At 29.9% G+C, this 17571-nt stretch overlaps 2 protein-coding genes across 3 annotated transcripts; both read right to left on the reverse strand.

Annotated features, from left to right (window-relative positions):
• Positions 1-50: 50 nt before the first annotated feature.
• Positions 51-6914, reverse strand: LOC123259330 (zinc finger protein 277). Of its 2 annotated transcripts, none has more exons than XM_044719704.1 (9): positions 6764-6914; positions 6451-6679; positions 4792-4969; positions 4178-4380; positions 3947-4109; positions 3457-3672; positions 369-511; positions 180-284; positions 51-101 (listed from the first exon to the last, which is right to left on the reverse strand). In XM_044719704.1, the coding sequence occupies exons 1-9, from the start codon at positions 6774-6776 to the stop codon at positions 89-91; spliced, it is 1263 nt and encodes a 420-aa protein (XP_044575639.1). In that variant the 5' UTR covers positions 6777-6914; the 3' UTR covers positions 51-88. The 2 variants fall into 2 exon arrangements, with proteins under 2 accessions (XP_044575639.1, XP_044575640.1); XM_044719705.1 differs by having other exon boundaries at positions 3457-3668; positions 3946-4109; positions 6764-6913.
• A 5384-nt stretch (positions 6915-12298) lies between these two features.
• On the reverse strand, positions 12299-17437 carry LOC123259468 (gem-associated protein 5). The gene is made up of 2 exons (XM_044720004.1): positions 17256-17437; positions 12299-16356 (listed from the first exon to the last, which is right to left on the reverse strand). Exon 2 carries the CDS (start codon positions 16341-16343, stop codon positions 12471-12473), a length of 3873 nt encoding a protein of 1290 aa, XP_044575939.1. The 5' UTR covers positions 16344-16356; positions 17256-17437; the 3' UTR covers positions 12299-12470.
• Positions 17438-17571: the final 134 nt, after the last annotated feature.

The raw sequence follows: 17571 nt of genomic DNA on the forward strand, positions 1-17571 counted from the left end.
TTATATAATAAAATTTTATATACATAATTAAAACAAAAGACAATTTTTTTTATTAAAAAAAATTTATTAAGAATTTTTCACATAATTTTCATAAATTTTTTCTGAAAAAAAAAATTATCTTAAGTTAGAATTTTTTTTTTAATTTAAATATTTGTATTTAATAAAAAAAAAAAACTTACATATCATCTGACAGCTTATCAATGTTACTTTCATCACATTCATCATCGCTACCAGTATCTAAGTGATATAAAAATGGATCTTCTTTACACATTGGAGAATAGTATCTAAAATAAATAAATAAATAAATTTTTTTATATATTAAAAAAAAAGGTATAATAATAAATAACAAAAAAAAAAAATAAATTTACTTTGCCAAGTTCCAAATTCTTGCCGGAGGAATTTTAAAGTGATCTTGATTTTTCATGTGCTGAAGACAATCATCTGATTGTTGGTCACAGAAAACACATTTTTTTTCATGTACTTGTTTTCTAAAATAATTGACTAATTTTATCTGGAAAATAAATTTAGATAAATTAAATATCTTCTGATCTCATTAAAACACTAATTTACTTATTTATTTATACTAACGACAATCGGCAATATATATTAAATATATTAAAATTGATTAATGATCTTAAATTAATTAAAATTGTTTATTTAATGGTAAGTGAGCAGAAGGTTCTTTGTGGTAGTGATGAAGTTAATACAATAATTTTTTAAAAATAAATACAATAGATTAGTACAATATTTTTTTTTCTTTTAATTCTGCTATTTCCCCACCTAGTACTTGCAATTATATCTTAGAATTTTTTATTTTCATCTGCTCCTTTTATCATCACTTGATTAAATTTATTTAATAAATTTAATATTTATTTTTTTTGATACGGTTCACTTCCAGTTAATAAAAATTAATTTGATCAAGATCACGGGTAATTGGAAAAAATAATGTTAATCAATTTAAACAATTATTGATTTGCAACGTTTTGTCTTTATTCTTAAGACTTTATCAAGCTCTGGAAAAATAATATAACAATTAACAAAATATTTTTGAATTTAATAAACATGACAAATATACAATAATATTATATATTTGTCGTATTTATTAAATTCAAAAATATTTTGTTAATTTTATTATTTTTCCAAAGCTTTATAAAGTTTTAATATTTATTTATTTATTCATTCATACGCCAGTCGGCTTTATACATTAGATTTACATCAATTAAATTTGGTTACGGGTGAAAAAAGAAAATAAAAATTAGGAAAACGGTTGACCCTAAAGGCCATCCCTGCAACTTCCCGCTAACTCCATACCTAAACGCTCAACATTTCACTTATTTTGTTTTTGAGCTCTTCGAGCTCAAAAGTACAATTTCTGTGTTATTTTGAGTTCTCCGAGCTCAAATAGATAGCTTTTTTATGCATTTGAGCTCTTCGAGCTCAAAAGTCTGATAGAAGTTTGATAAAACACTATTTTTTGAATTTTCAAACCGCAATAACTTTTGAATGAATGAACCGATTTCTACGCGGTTGGTAGCATTCCACGCAGTTTTTAAAACCTCATAACGGATTTTTAAGTTTAAATCGATCGAACGAGGAATTTCGAAGTAATTCCAGAAAAACACTTTTTTTGAAATTTTTCGTTTTCGATAACTCTCGAACGAATCAACCGATTTTGACAGGACTAGTGGCAGTCGACGTGGTTTTTAAAACTCAAGAGCGGAATAGTTTTTGGAATTGATCAGTGCAACCGTTTAGAAGTTATTCCAAAAAAAAACGATTTTTTGAAAATTTTATTTTTGAGATTTCTTAAAATCTAGCAAACCGAATTGATTCAAATTTTCACGAAATTTAATGGCAATGATACTCTTTGGATCGCCACCTATTTCGATTCAATCGGTCAAGCCGTTCGAAAGTTATAAGAAGTTTACATACATACACACATACACAAGCTTCCTGTGGCCTTAAAACGTCGAGATCTGATGAAAACTCAATTTTCGCAAAACGGGGTGAAACCAATAACTTCCTGAATTTTGAAAATCTTCGATTTTCTTAGCGGGAAGTTAAAAATAAAAATAAAGTAAAAAGAGTATTAACATTTCAATAGAATAAGGCTGGCTATGGCCTGGTCGGCTCGGTGCTCGCTTTTCGAAAGAGTGAGACCCGGGTTCGATCCCAGCACGCATCAATATTTTTCAGTGATTATAATTAAAAATATGTGCGTTACGTTACGTTGCCAGCCTCTGGAAGTGGCAGAGATAGCCGGGCGGCACGCGTAGTCTGACTTTGGGCGATCACACATTTTAAGAAGGGTTTACATTTTTTCTCTCTCTCGTCCTCTATTGGACAAACGAAAGTATCTCTATCATACTTGTACAACAAATGGAATCTTAAAACGCATTTTATGCATAAATAAATGAAAATTTTCCAAAAAAGCGCTTCGCTCTTCGATAGATAATTTAATTATCTATCGAAGAGCGAAGCGTTTTTTTTCGAAATTTTATCACATACATGAGAAAAACACGTTTGAAAATCAACTATAAACCGCTTTAAAGCAACAACTTGAATGGGTGACCACTCTAGTCAACGTTGGCTAGCGCGAGGGATCTCTGCACACTAGGAGGAGAGGGGCCTAATGCTCCAGTGGTCGATAAAGAAGAGTTTCTTATCAATCACTGTAGACTTAGCCCAGCTCCGACTGTACTATCATGGGTTTTCTCTGTGGTTTCCCCATGATTTTGTTCCAACAGCCTGAGAAGGTGAGGTTCAGGGTGAATACGGTACAGAAAGCACAAGTCGGTCCACAGCCGCAAAAATTAAAAGTAGAAATGAAGTGTCGGGTGGGACTTGCTGAGGTCCAATATGAGAAATAGAAAAAGCGTAGAGCTAGGAGAAAAAGAGGAATCAGCCTTGTAAAAACCGAGAGGTGTACAAGTAAAGCATAATAATAATAATAATATAACATTTCAATAGAATTAAATTTAAATGAAATTGAATTAAATCAATTTCATTTAATTTATAAGTTTAAATTATTAGTATTATATAAAAATATCTCTAAGAGTAGTTATTACAAGATGAAATGAAATTGCACTTTTTGAGATGCTAGTGGTTATTGGTTAGAAGCAGTCTTTTAACCGATGATACAAACGATGTGATTGAAGTGTCAAATAATTCAAGGTGCGAGCAATTATCATTGATTAGATTAGCGATCCTATTTCTCGGGCTATTATATATATATATAATTTTTGGTAGTTTTAATTGTCTCTATCAATCGATTTGCTCTTAAGTTTGACTTAGGACAGATGATTCCTACTTTCTCTAGAATCTCTGGAGAGTCGATGTGCCCGATTATATTTTATTTTCTTATGTATATTGCCGCTTGGCGTTAAATAAAATAAAATAAAAATTTTTCGATATGAATAAATTTTCAAAACTATTATTTTAAAAACTATTACTTACTTTTTCATAAAAATTTAAATTCTCTGTTAATTTATTAAAATCAAAATCATGCTCATCTTTCATATGATCGAGCATAGTTGAAAGCTCAGGTATTTTTACAGTACAGAATAAACAAGTAATAGGATTGTTTTCAGCAGTCCAATCAGACCAAAGATTTTCTTCGTCTTCATTGTCACTGAACACTATTGCATCATATTCATCATCGAATTCATTATCCTTTAATAAAAAAAATTAGTTACTTAGGGATAATAAATATCAAATTAATTGTTTGTTATAATCATCAATATCAACGCCAACGTACTAGCATCTCTACTAGTATCTCTTAGATAACTATTTTAGGCATCTCTCTGTTATTGTTATTATTCTTTATTATACATTATTGATTATTATATTCCTGACTTACTGTATAAACCTTTATTTTATTTTAAATAATTTCTATTGATGATTATTACCGATAGGCGTATGTTGATTAATAAATAAATAATTATACCTCTTTATGGCACAATGGATCCCTTAACTTAACATAATTTGTAATATAAAATTCATCATACGATTTATTTCTTGGATTAATGCACTTATGTAATTTTTTACGCATATGTTCTTTTAAAACATTCCTATCTTTGAACACTTTTTCACAATAAATACAAATGAAACTAGTAAAAAAAAAATATTAATATTAAGTAAATATTTTTTAAAGAATTTAAGTAAATAAAATACTTACTTATCAAAATTATACTGAATTTTATCAAGTAATTTATCAACAAATACTAAATTATGGTATTTACCAAACTGAATATGGTGTTTTTCTTTTAAATGAGTTAAATAAGTAATTCTCAGACCCGAAAATTCTTGTTTACAAATTATACAACCTCGCTTGAAATTAGTATCTGTTCTTTCATAAGTCTGTTGATTTAATACCCATTCCTTAAACAAAACAAATAATTTAATCCATAGAAATTATGATTATTATTAAGGTAAGAGCCCCAGTACATCTAGTGATGTACTATTCACAAATATAGATATACAAATACATGGAATGAGCAAAGTACTGATACATGAGCAGCTACACTGAGAAAAAAAAATACTTTTATTAAGAAAATTTTCAAGAATATATATTCTTAGCTCAAAAAATTGTTAAATTGATTGAAATAATTTTTATTTAATTTAAATAAAGCTAATCTTTAGAAATTAATAATTAATAATAATAGAATATTTGATTGTCAGCGAGTTTCTTCAATCAAGAAATTGTTAATTGAGTAAAAGTATTTTTTTTTCTCAGTGTACTGCAACTTTTATTTTAATTGAAAAAAAAAAAAAAAATAAAATAAAAATTACCAGTTTAGCACTTTGGATTTCATCACGAAGTGTTTTATCTTCAGCAATGCAGTCAGATAATAAATAATAAATTTCGCCTTTACTTGGTTTGCCATCAGGTGTACAATCCATCAACATTGTTGTACAAAAATTTATTAATGATTCATTTTTGCATCTCGCTTTCCAATAATGTGCATAGCTACAAAAAAAAAATTAAAAATATCTACCTGAAGTTCCGAACGTTTTTTTATGAACGAAAATAAAAAAAAAAATTTTTTTACTCCTGAAACTGAAAATGGTTTTTCAGTTTCAAGAAGAGACAGTGAGCCCTATAAATGATATATTGGCTCCTCAAAACACAAAAACTACCCCTCCAGCTACCCCAAACACTTATGACATTAAAAAGAAATTCAGAAAAAATCCTTCCGAGGGCCCTTTGAAGCTGGCGATTTTTTGTAAGACTCCTACAACACCCCCACACTATATAAAAAATCATCAAGCCGTTAGCTGCCCCGGAACTACCCCTTCAGCCACCCCAAACACTTATAGCATAAAAAAAAAATTTTTAAGAAATCCTTCCGAGGGCCCTTTGAAGCTGGCGATTTTTTGTAAGACTCCTACAACACCCTCACACAATATAAATAAATAATAGTTTAAAAAAACTAAAAACACGCTTTTTATAGAAAACCAAACTAAAAAATAGAAAATAAATTAAAATTAAGAATAGTGTTAAAAATTTCAATAAATATAAATTAATAATAGTGTAAAGAAAAAAAATGTATTTTATTTTAAAAAGCGTGAGGTGCATTGTGTCAATAGTTATAAATATTTTATTGACAGATATGAGTAGAGTGATTATCATTTTGATAATATCTTAAAAAGCACCCCACGCTTTTTAAAATAAAATACATTTTTTTATTTACACTATTATTAATTTATATTTATTGAAATTTTTAACACTATTCTTAATTTTAATTTATTTTCTATTTTTAGTTTGGTTTTCTATAAAAGCGTGTTTTTAGTTTTTTAAACTATTATTTATTTTTACTTTTAGTTTGGTTTATTTATAAATGCGTGATTTTTAGTTTTTAAACTATTATTTGTTGATTATCAAAAATATTCAGGCGCGCAAATTACCCACGGAGAGTTACATACTGACATACTGACATACTGACATACAAGTGAAGCTAATAAAAAATAATTATTTATAAATATTATAAATACGGGGAATCAGAGTTCGATTTCGGAGAGCGAGCCTGAGAAACGGCTACCAGAACCAAGGAAGGCCGCAGGCGCGCAGATTACCCACGGAGAGTTACTGACATACTGACAAACTGACATACAAGTGAAGCTAATATAAAGCGTGTAAAAATCACCAGGCCGTTAGCTACCCCGGAACTACCCCTCCAGCCACCCCAAAGTTTTCGACTTAAAAAAAAAAAAATTCAGAAAAAATCCTTCCGAGGTCCCTTTGAAGCTGGCGATTTTTTGTAAGACTCCTACAACACCCCCACACTATATAAAAAATCCCCACACTATATTAAAAATTGACTTATTGTAAGATTAGCAGACGTCTAACAATTTTTTTTATTAATTAAATTACAAATAAAAAAATATTTTAATAAATTTCACTTATTATTTTTTTACATTTGGAATTTTAAAAAAATTTTTTTAACTTACCTTCTTAGACTAGCAATTTTTTTAACATCGCCTATTACTAACCGGTGTTTTTCAAATAAATGGGATAAATAATCTTTTTCATTTGTTGGCAAAATAAAAGATAAATCACAGAACAAACATTCAGACTCTCCTGGGTCATTATCAATACCAACAAATTGACTTTTGTAATATACTTTATCTTTTTCCGCTAAATAGTTCGCAGACGGAGTTTTTGATTGGAATGAATTACCTTAAATTAATTTTTTTTTTTACTATTAAATATAATACATAATGTATTACCCAATTTTGTTAAAAAGATTACTACTGTGCTTACCTGTACTGCTCATTTCAACAATTAATAATAATTATTTTTCTTATAATTCGAATAAATCTATCAAAAGCATGGGAAACAGATTTAATTGTTGAATTAAAATTTTACTACTCATGAAAAAACAGTAAATTTTCTCTAATTGTACTAAAAAACAATTTAATTAAATTATTAATACAACAAGAATTTTTTAAATATTTAATTTTTAACTAGATAAACTATTTTTTTAAATAATAACACTTGTAAACTTTTTTAGGTTATGTTTTTACAGCTAACGGATGAGAAGTTCTAGAAATTCTGACGTTACTTTTCAGCGCGCAAGCCTGAATTTAAAATTTTTAAATTATTACAAACATATTCAAGAGGTTAAAGTCAGCTGTCACTTGACAATTTAATAATTTTATTTAACAAACAAATTTTCTTCAAAAAACTATTTAAAAAAAAAGTTCAATTTTTTATTTTTACAAGTAAATTTTTTTAGAAAAATTAAATTAACAGTCTGAAAATTTTTATGTTTTTTATGATACTGAAGTTAGCTGTCAGCTGTCAATTTTAAAAATTAGACACTGGACTAGTTGTTTGACATTTGCAATTTTACTCTAATTAAAAAGATAAAATGTTCTCAAAAAAAACAATTATCTTGAAATTTTTAATTCAAAAATTATATTTATTAATTTATTATTAGAGTTAAGTAAAAGCCCCAATTATTGACGCTATAAGAGACAAAGTTATGATTTGATTTTTTTTAAGCAATAAAATATAAATATCGTTGAATTTTGTTTATGGTAATGTCATAAGTATTGTTTTAACTAATCAATTTCTTTTTTTGCCCTCCGGGCGGAAAGTGGCAACTTTCGTCCCGCTGCGCTACACTAAGTTGCCGCTTTCCGCCTTCGTCAGACAATAGTATATTACACACCTGTGGCAAGAAAATGAAAATGTCTCAGAACACATATATGTCGGCCGAGGCGAAGCCGAGGTCGACAAACATGTGATCTGAGATATTTATTATTTTCTCCCGTGGAGTGTATACTATTTTTCAGTCCGACAGAGGCGGAAAGCGGCAATTTCGTTTAGCGCAGCGGGCCGAAAGTTGCCACTTTCCGCCTGGAGGGCAGAAATAGTATATTACACTCCTCGGGAAGTAAATAAGAAAGCCTCAGATCACATGTTTGTTGACCTCGGCTTCGCCTCGGCCAACAATTACATGTGATCTGAGACATTTCTTACTTTACTTCCCTAGGTGTGTAATATACTATTTTTAAAATGATAATCAGTGATATTTACTAATTAATTTTAAACTATTAAATAGATGATCTGGATACACCAATTATTGACGGGTTAAAAAACTGATTGATCTAAATATTGACGTACCGTAACCCCAATTATTGACGTCCCTACTGCGCATGCATCGAACCATTTGGTTATATTTTTGGGACGGCCTCTTTTACCCAGATTCCGATTACACAGAAGGCGCTATTACCCAGATCCCTTTGACACATATCCCGATTACGCAGATTGTGATTAAACAGATTTTTTATTACACAGATTACTTATTACTCAGATAACCGATTACACAGAAAATCTTTAACGCAGATCCCGATGACGCAGATAATTTAAATTTTTAAATGATAAATGCCATAATAAAGCCAAGCACTAAAAGTGCCTGAAATTTTTAAATTGCCGCCATCAAAACATGCCGGATGAGCATGTAATCTAGCTATTGGTTGAATTTAAGGTTAAAGGTGTGCACGGAGCGCTTTATTGAAGTATCTACAGTGTATATGTGTAAAATCCCGCGTTGGTTGAATTTTTTATTAGATACTTGATATAATGAATCAACAAAATTACAGGTTAAAGATTAGAGCTATATAGGTAAGTAAACATATTTATTATTTATATTAAAAATTCGGGTTTGAAGTTTAAATATAATTAGTTCAATTACCCCCAAGCGGGGATGAATCGAACCATTTGACGCGTTTGCATAAATTAATCATTTAAGAATCAATGTTGTTTATTGACTAATTTATGGATCGATAATTAGAGAAGACATAATAAATTACCATTCCATGAAAAAAAAAATTAGACAAACGGTTGACCCTGAAGGCCATCCCTGCAACTTCCCGCCACTTACATACCTAGGCGCTTAAAATTGCACTAATAATTGCGCTCTTCGAGCTCAAAAAAACAACTTATGTCTTATTTTGAGCTCTCCAAGCTCAAAGAGATAGTCTTTCTATACTTTTGACATAGAATTTAATTTCACATAACTTCACACTAATAGATTTGTTTATAGTTAAAAAGATTTGTTAATATTTAACAAATCATTTGTTAGGCCTTAACAAATATTTCTTAGTATTTAAAAAGATTTATTAATACTTAATAAATGAATATCAGATTTATTGAATACAAACAAATCATTTTGAATACTAAGAAATATTTATTTAACATTAAAAAATGGTCTCTAATAAATGATTTGTTAGCTATTAACAAATATTATTTAATACAAATAAATCCTTCTATCAGTGCAGTCAATTCGTTCAAGAGATATCATAAACGAAAGAAAACCGAAAAGTGTTTTCTGCACATAACTTCACATAATTTCACATAATTTCACATAATTTCAGTTGATTAGTTCAAGAGAAATCATGAACGAAAGAAAACCGAAAAGTGTTTCCTGCACATAATTTCACATAATTTCAGCCAGTTCGTTTAAGAGATATCATGAACGAAAGAAAACCGAAAAGTGTATTCTGCACATAACTTCACATAATTTCACATAATTTCACATAATTTCAGTCGATTCATTCAAGTGTTTTTTCCACATAACTTCACATAACTTTACATAATTTTGCATAAGTTCACATAACATTTCTTTTCGGATCGTTTTTGATGAGATAGTATAATTTTTAGACTTTTGAGCTCGAAGAAGCATAGAAAAGCTATCTCTCCAAGCTCGGAGAGCTCAAAATAATACATAAATCGATCCAAAATTATTATACGAGGGATTTTCAAATCGAAAAAATTTACCCTGATTCGTTTTTATATTTGGTCCTATTTTAATTTTTACATATGTTCACTTATATCGGGATCTGCGTTAAAGATTTTCTGTGTAATCGGTTATCTGAGTAATAAGTAATCTGTGTAATAGAAAATCTGTTTAATCACAATCTGCGTAATCGGGACATGTGTCAAAGGGATCTGGGTAATAGCGCCATCTGTGTAATCGGAATCTGGGTAAAAGAGGCCGTCCCATATTTTTATTTATCAAAACTTGATATAAAGTAATCAATATTATTAAAGTTAATTAATAATAATTTCCATGAATGATTAATTATTAAAAATATAACAATTTATTCAAAAACTTATTTTAAAACTTATTTAACACCAAAACACACCGAGTTATTTGACAGTTTAAAGCCTTGTATATAATCGCGTAACGTATTTTATCCTAATATAAAATTGAGATGAAATGTATGTGAATCCAAACTATTCGTGATGTGATTGGTCGAATATATCATATGCATGAAAATATATGCAAACTCTATAGTCAGGCGCGCTTGCGCGCACAAATTTGAATTCTAGTCCTAATATAAAATTGAGATGAAATGTATGTTTTATCCTAATATAAAATTAAGATGAATCCTAATATAAAATTAAGATGAAATGTATGTGGCATCAAACTATTCGTAACGTGATTGGTCGAATATATCATAAGCATGAAAATATATGCAAATGCTACAGTCAGGCGCGCGCTTGCGCGCGCAAATTCAAATTCTAGTCCTAATATAAAATTGAGATGAAATGTATGTGGCATCAAACTATTCGTAACGTGATTGGTCGAATATATCATAAGCATGAAAATATATGCAAATGCTATAGTCAGGCGCGCGCTCGCGCGCGCAAATTCAAATTCTAGTACTTAAAAAAAAGGCGTCATAGCGCTGTTGACTGGCTGTCAATATGGGATTCACCATAAAAATTATGAATTAGTTATTGACTCCCATTATTTAAATATTATAAAGCATACAATTAATTTCGATTATTTAATTTTATAAATATTTCATGCACTGTTAATTAAAAAAAAAAATAGATCATATAATTACATGAAAAAATTAATTTAAACTCGGCAGTTAAAAAAAATGCTTTTCTAACCAAATTTGTTAAAAAAATAGACGCTCGTAAGCTGATTTGATGAACTGGTGCGAACTTTATTTTTTTTTAATAATTAATATTTAATATTTTGAACTGAAAATGATTTTTTTCAATTTTTTAATTAATTAGAATTTAATAAAAATTTATTTGATCGTTATTCTTATTACAGATAATTTAATATATTTAAAGATAATTTAGGGTGTCAATATTTAGACCCCCGTCAATAATTGGGGCTTTTACCTTAATTTATAAAAATTAATTTAGCAGATATTTAATAATTTTTAAAATTTTTGTTAACAAATAAATGATAGCAAAAAAAGGCAGTTACACATCTTTACTCCAAATTACTCAACTCGGCGACGTACTGTACTCAACATAAAAAATTAAATAACTTTCAAAAAAAAAAAAACTTTATTCAATATTCATTCACTACTCAATGCTAACTTTACTCAACTCTAAGTTTACTCAGTTCCAACTGTATTCCATGAAATCTTTACTCAATAGTATTTTATAAGTGATAGCGCATTTTTAAAAATCTCTATTCAATATTTTTTTATTTAATAATATTTTATTTGGCAAAAACAAAACTGTACTCAAAATTTCTCAGCTCTGTACAATCTGTACTCCAATAAAATAATTTACTAAATTAAAAAAAATTTTTTTCACTATATATAGATTTATAAATTACATGTAATTGAGTAAAGTTGACATTGAATAAAGTTTGTAAAACAATAGAATTTTATTTTTTAAGCATAAAATTATTAAGTAAAGTTTTTTTTTTTAACTTACTTAAAGTAAATATATTATTAAACAAAAAATAATTGAATAGAGATGTTTAAAAGTGCGCCATCACTTATAAAATACCATTGAATAAAGATTTCATGAAATACAGTTGGAACTGAGTAAACAGCGTTGAATAAAGTTACCATAGAGTAATGAATAAATTGAGTAAAGTTGTCTTTTTTTTTAAGTTTTTCGATTATTTTTATTGAGTACAGTATGTCGCAGAGTTGAGTAATTTGGAGTAAAGATGTGTAACTGCCGCAAAAAAATAGGAAAAAAAATAGACATTTAGAAATTAAAAAAAATTAAAAATGCAATTTTTTTCAAATAATTTTTTAGAATTAATTTAATTTTTAAATAAAATTAAAAATTGGTCAAGTGACAGCTAGCTTTTAATGTCGTAGTTGATTTGTTTTTTTTTTTAATTAAAATAAAATTGCAAGTGTCAATAATTGGGTCTTTTACCTTATAATAAAAAACCGCATCTAAAAATTTTCACTTGTAATTTTTATTAATTTTCACATGCAGAATTTTTTAATTAAATTTTTTTTATAATAATTTAATTGCCATAAAGCTATAAAAAAATTTTTAATATCTCTCAACTTCAGTGTCATTGTTTTTTATTGAAAAAATTATTACAAAAAAATTTCCCATATTCAAAAACCATAAATGGGATTGTTTTAATAATTATTTTATTTACATTATTAAGTCAACTGTAACAAAAAAAAAAGTATAAAAAAAAATTCCTTATTTTTATAAATCATTACAAAAACAATTAAGCCATCGCTTTGCTCCAGAGTGCAGTAACAGTATTTTTAAACTCAGAATCCTCTAGAAGACTTGCCAACTCATTAACCTTGCTATAAAAGACAACTGGATTAGGAACACATCTCCTTTCTTCAACAAACTTCTTTCTCTCACTCCGAATATTATTCAACTTCTCCACAAGCTCAACTTCCTCAGCTTCATCTTTTCTTCCAATGGCAGCCGTAAGTAACTTTTCTAATTTCGTAATTTCTGCAGTTACTGTCCAGAATTTGACCACCTCCTTATCCAGAACATCTTCCAAGCACTTTTTAATAACACATATAATTTTATCAACATTCAATTCATCAGAATTAATTCTTTCCAATACCCAAGAAGTAAGCGCAAAACACAAGTAAGCTCGATAGCTTTTGTAAATAGGTTTATCATTATCATTATCATTATTAAAGCCTATATTCAAGGGTAATAAAACCAACAACCTTAACAAGTAACTAACACCCAGTTCATTTTTAGATTTCAGTATTTCATACTGAGCAATCATCCCGAGAGTCTTTACAATGTGATGAAGCTGATGTTCCTCACTACTAGCAGCAGCAAGAGCGAAGTTATGGCTAGCAGACAACCAAAAATTAGGATCATCTTGCAGAAAATCTGGGTAAGTAATATTTACAAGCTTATCATACGCTTCTAGACAATTAAAATCTTTACTACTCTCCTTTAAAACACTTAACAAATCATACTGAGTCTCTCCTTCAATCCATGAGCGAACAAACGCGTCGTCAATCATATTTAACCCTTTATTAATTTCCTCCAAAGCTACTAAATGAACCAACCGATACTCAACCGCTGGAAACTCTCCAATTAAATCTCTAGCCAACAAATAATTAGACTTTAGCAGATATTCAACCACAGCTTGGTCAGCTAAAGATTTAGCTAGCGCGGAATCTTCCGCAAGAAGCGCTATTTTAGCAGCTGTTTTTAAATTCAAAACATCCTTTCTCTTAGCGAGGAATTGAGCAGCTCTAACTAAGTCTCCTAGAGCAATAGAACACTGCGCTGCGTCTTCATAAATCCCAGATTTGGCAGCCTGACCCTCCCAAGCTTCAAGAACTTCTTTTACTTTCTTATCTTTGCTGTCTAATTTACAGCGAGCTAGAATGTAAGCTTCTCTATACATCTTCGCCTCCATAAACACTTCAATTGCTCGGTAAATTTTGTGGATGATCAAAAAATAAGCCACTGCTTTTGTTACATTTGATTCTAATTGCAATTGAGTTGCGTAAGCTTCACACATTTCTTTCCAAGTATTCATAGACACCATTGGAGACAAAGATACCATAAAATCATTCAGCCTTCTTTCTTTAGCTGCAGTTTGTAACTGCTCTTTCAAATCTCCAGTCCATAAACTCAATTCTGTTGCCATTGTGTGTTGCCCTTGGCTAGTAAATGTTATTAGTTCATTTTTAATTATCGACATTATTTCTTCTTCAGTTCCAAAAACTGAAAGTATCTCATCATTAATATCACAAGATTTAGTCTCTGAATTTTTAAGTTTTTCCGCTATTTTAAGACAATTTTCCAAAGCAACTTCTTTATTATTCATCGTCTTACGATAAACGGGTAAAAAAGTCTTCTTAGTTTTCTTATCCCTCACCTTAATCTCCGATTTAACAGAGAGTTTTTCAATTTCTAACACAAGACTCTCCTCAGATCCATTTTCAATATTAACAATATCATTTTCTTTTTTTTCAATGACTATTTTATTATTTTTTGACTTCTTGCTTTTACTTTTGCTCTTTTTAACCTCAGTAACAATTGGCAAGACAATTTTTTGGTTCGAAACCTTCCAAACTCTTAAACTAAAGTCCACAGAACCTGTTATAATAAAATCAGGATCAACCGGGCTCCAAAGACAAGAATAAACAGGCCCTCTATGTCCCGTAAAAGTAGCAATTATTTCTTGAGTTTCAACATTCCAAACCTGAGCAGTAGAATCATAGCTTCCACTTACAAGCTGACCGCTTATATGAGGATTCCATGCTAAACTTATTACACGATCCGAGTGTCCGTTCAAAGTACCCATAACCTTATAATTCACATCTTTATCTTCATTAGAACTATTCAAGCCTTGAACCATAATAGTCATATCAAAAATAGTAATTTTATTAGTACTAGTAGAAACAGCCATATAATTCCTCATAGCAGAGAACTCTAGATCAGTTAAAGTACTATCAGGATGCCAAACAATACACTGAACCGCTTTTTTCAGTAAAAAAATTGTCTTTCCACAAGCTTTAAGCTCTTTAGGATCTCTAAAAGAAATAGAGCCATCTTCATAACCAATTGCAAGGCAGCTTAAATCAGCCTTCCAAGCGAACTCAGTGCAGTTTTTTTTGACTACACTCTTAGGTTCCTCGCTAACTTTCTCAGGGTTGAAATAAACTAGCTCATTATCTGCGCAAGAATAGAGCCCGTATTTATCAGAGCCGGGCTTTGGCGCCCAAGATAATGAATAAACAGTCCTGCGGTGATATTGTCGGAATATAGTGGGCAACTTATTGGGATTATTGGTGTCAAACATGCCAACGCGGCCTTCAGCAGTCCCAAAAGCAAGAAGATTTTCTTCAGTGGGATGCCAAGCTAGGGCCGTTACTCTACCCATTACTTTCTGCCACATACAAGTTACGGTAATTAAATTATCATGAGGTTCTGTAAGATTCCAGAGTCTTATAGCCATGTCACCGGATCCGTAAGCTATTAATGAAGTTTCTAGAGGACACGCGGATAGGCAGTAAATAAAACCACCCTGAGTTGGAACGCTTTGTTGGATTATAGATTGATTGTTTTCTAAGCTACTGCTAATTACTTGGCGGTCTTGAGCGCTGGTCCAGACAATTCGTGGACTAAGGGGTGTTCTCCAGTTTTCTTGGAGATTGTTGACAATAATTGGGACACTGGTGATAGAAAATAGACCGCGATAGTGGTGGCCGTGAATTAAGCGCCAGGATTTTTTGGTTGAATTTAAATCTACCGCTAAAAGCTCCCCAAAAGGAGAATTAGCGAGTAATAAATTGGGTTCTAGCCAACACAAAGCTGTGAAGTAACCACTGCTTAGTTTTGAGCGATGTTGGTTTGAATCTTGGGGCGCGGAAGGAAGAGTTAATTGAAATTCGTACCTACCGTCTCCACCAGCTCGCCAAATGAACACTGACTTGTCTTTAGCCCCTGAAGCTAGTAGAAAATCTTCGGGATTATTTTCGGTAAATATGTTAACACTTGTAGGACACCAAGAGAGACTTGTGATTTCAGTATCATGCCCGCGGAGCTTGTAGGTAATTGTTCCGGAGCCTTGGAGGTTTATTATGTAAACCAGGCCAGCTTTGGCGCCAACTGCGACGCTGTTTGATTTATGGGGGCAGTATTTTATGCAAGTGGCGGTCATTTTGCCTAGGGTGATAAATTGGCAGGCGTTGAAGCCGATGTTCCAGGAGAGGATTGTTCCGTCGGCGCTCACGGAGCAGACTTGAGAAGGGTCGCTTGGGGACCAGTCGACTCCGGTTACTTTTTGCTTGCTGTCTAAGTAGGACTGGGACTGGACTGCGCTCAGGGTTTCGATGTCCCAGACTCTGATGATACTCTCGTCGCCTCCTGAGAGTAATAGGCGTTTCTTTGAAGAGTAGTCGGGGCAAAATGACACTGAGGTCACGCGGTCGGTATGTGCGTCGGTTATTATTGAGTAGTCGAATGATTTGAGGTTGAGCTTTGGAGGCTGGGAGATTATCAGCATGTTCTTGGAGCCCCAAGCTACTGTGTTGTCGGTTGAACAGGACATTATTGAGGTCATGTACCAGTTTGGAGATGGAGGTAGTGTTAGTTCGTTCATCTTTGAGGTGGAGCTGGAAATAAAATTAATTGTTATGATTAAGATAGTGAAATTAGCAAATTTCAGGAAATTTTTAGATTTTTTTAGTGAAAACAATTATTAAAAAAAGAATTTGGAAAAAATTGCATTTTTCATGTTTTTTTATGAAATTTTTAGAATTTTTTTTGTGAAAAAAATTAAATTAGAAAATTTGAAAAATTCCAAGTGTGAATTTTTAAAAATATTTTTTTTATAATAATTTACTTGTCATAAAAATTTCAAGAATTTTTAGATGCCTGCTAATTTTAATATCACAAAAATTAGCACTTATATATTTTTTTTTAATTTTTACATGTAGAATTTTTTTCATTATAATTTAATTGTCATAAAAATTTTAAAAACTTTTAGGTGTCTGTTGAATGAAAATTAAATTAGCCGACATCTAAAAATTTTTAGAATTCTTTTTTATTGAAAAAATCATTTCAAAAAATAAAAAAAAATTGTCAAATGTAAAAAACTTAAAAAACTGTAATTGCAATTTTTAAAAAATATTTTTTTGTTCCAATTTAATTATTGAAAAAAAATAAAAAACTGCGAGTAACTTTAGTATTATGTCTGTTGAATTCAGTGTCATTAAATTTTTTATTTTTTTTTTTTTAAGTAACTCGTCTATTAAAACTAGCTTTGTAACTTTCTATGACATTAAAGTTAGCAGTCACGGGACAATTTTTTTATTCTATTTAACAAAAAAATTTGTTTAAAATTGCATTTTTTATTTTTACATGTCAATTTTTTCCCATAATTTATTTGTTATGAAATTCTTAAAATTATTAAATATGTGGTAAATTAATTTCCATAACTTTCTTGATAAAAATGTTTTTGAGGTTAACCGGCTTTTTTGTTGAAATTAAATAGTTTTATGATTATACTTACATTTATAATTAAAAATAATTTTTGTAAATAAATAAACCTTTTTTTTATTTATTATGAGGTATCACGTTGTAAATACGTTTGATAAATAACTAGGTTATTTCTATTTGCGTGATAAATACAGTAGTGTCTTTAAATTCAACTGACAGGTCCCCCTCCACTCTTTATTAGTGAAAAATGGCGGGAAGTTGAAATTAGAGAATAAAAAAGTTGAAAAAACCACTGTAATTATTGCATTTTAAAAATGAAAAGTAAGTAAATTTAAATTTACTTACAATCTCGTGTAATTAATATCTGCTAAAGTAGAATAAATAAGTAC

This window comes from Cotesia glomerata, linkage group LG2 (genome assembly GCF_020080835.1).
Source record: "Cotesia glomerata isolate CgM1 linkage group LG2, MPM_Cglom_v2.3, whole genome shotgun sequence".
NCBI lineage: Eukaryota > Metazoa > Arthropoda > Insecta > Hymenoptera > Braconidae > Cotesia > Cotesia glomerata.

Bases quoted from the DNA above. Each gene is read 5' to 3' on its own strand.
- LOC123259330 (XM_044719704.1), bottom strand. The intron at 4,110-4,177 runs GTAAGTATTTTA...TTTTTTTACTAG, and splicing joins ATTCAGTATAATTTTGATAA to TTTCATTTGTATTTATTGTG. The intron at 512-3,456 runs GTAAGTAATAGT...TTTATTTTCCAG, and splicing joins ATTTAAATTTTTATGAAAAA to ATAAAATTAGTCAATTATTT.
- LOC123259468 (XM_044720004.1), bottom strand. From the start codon at position 16,343: ATGAACGAACTAACACTACCTCCATCTCCAAACTGGTACATGACCTCA.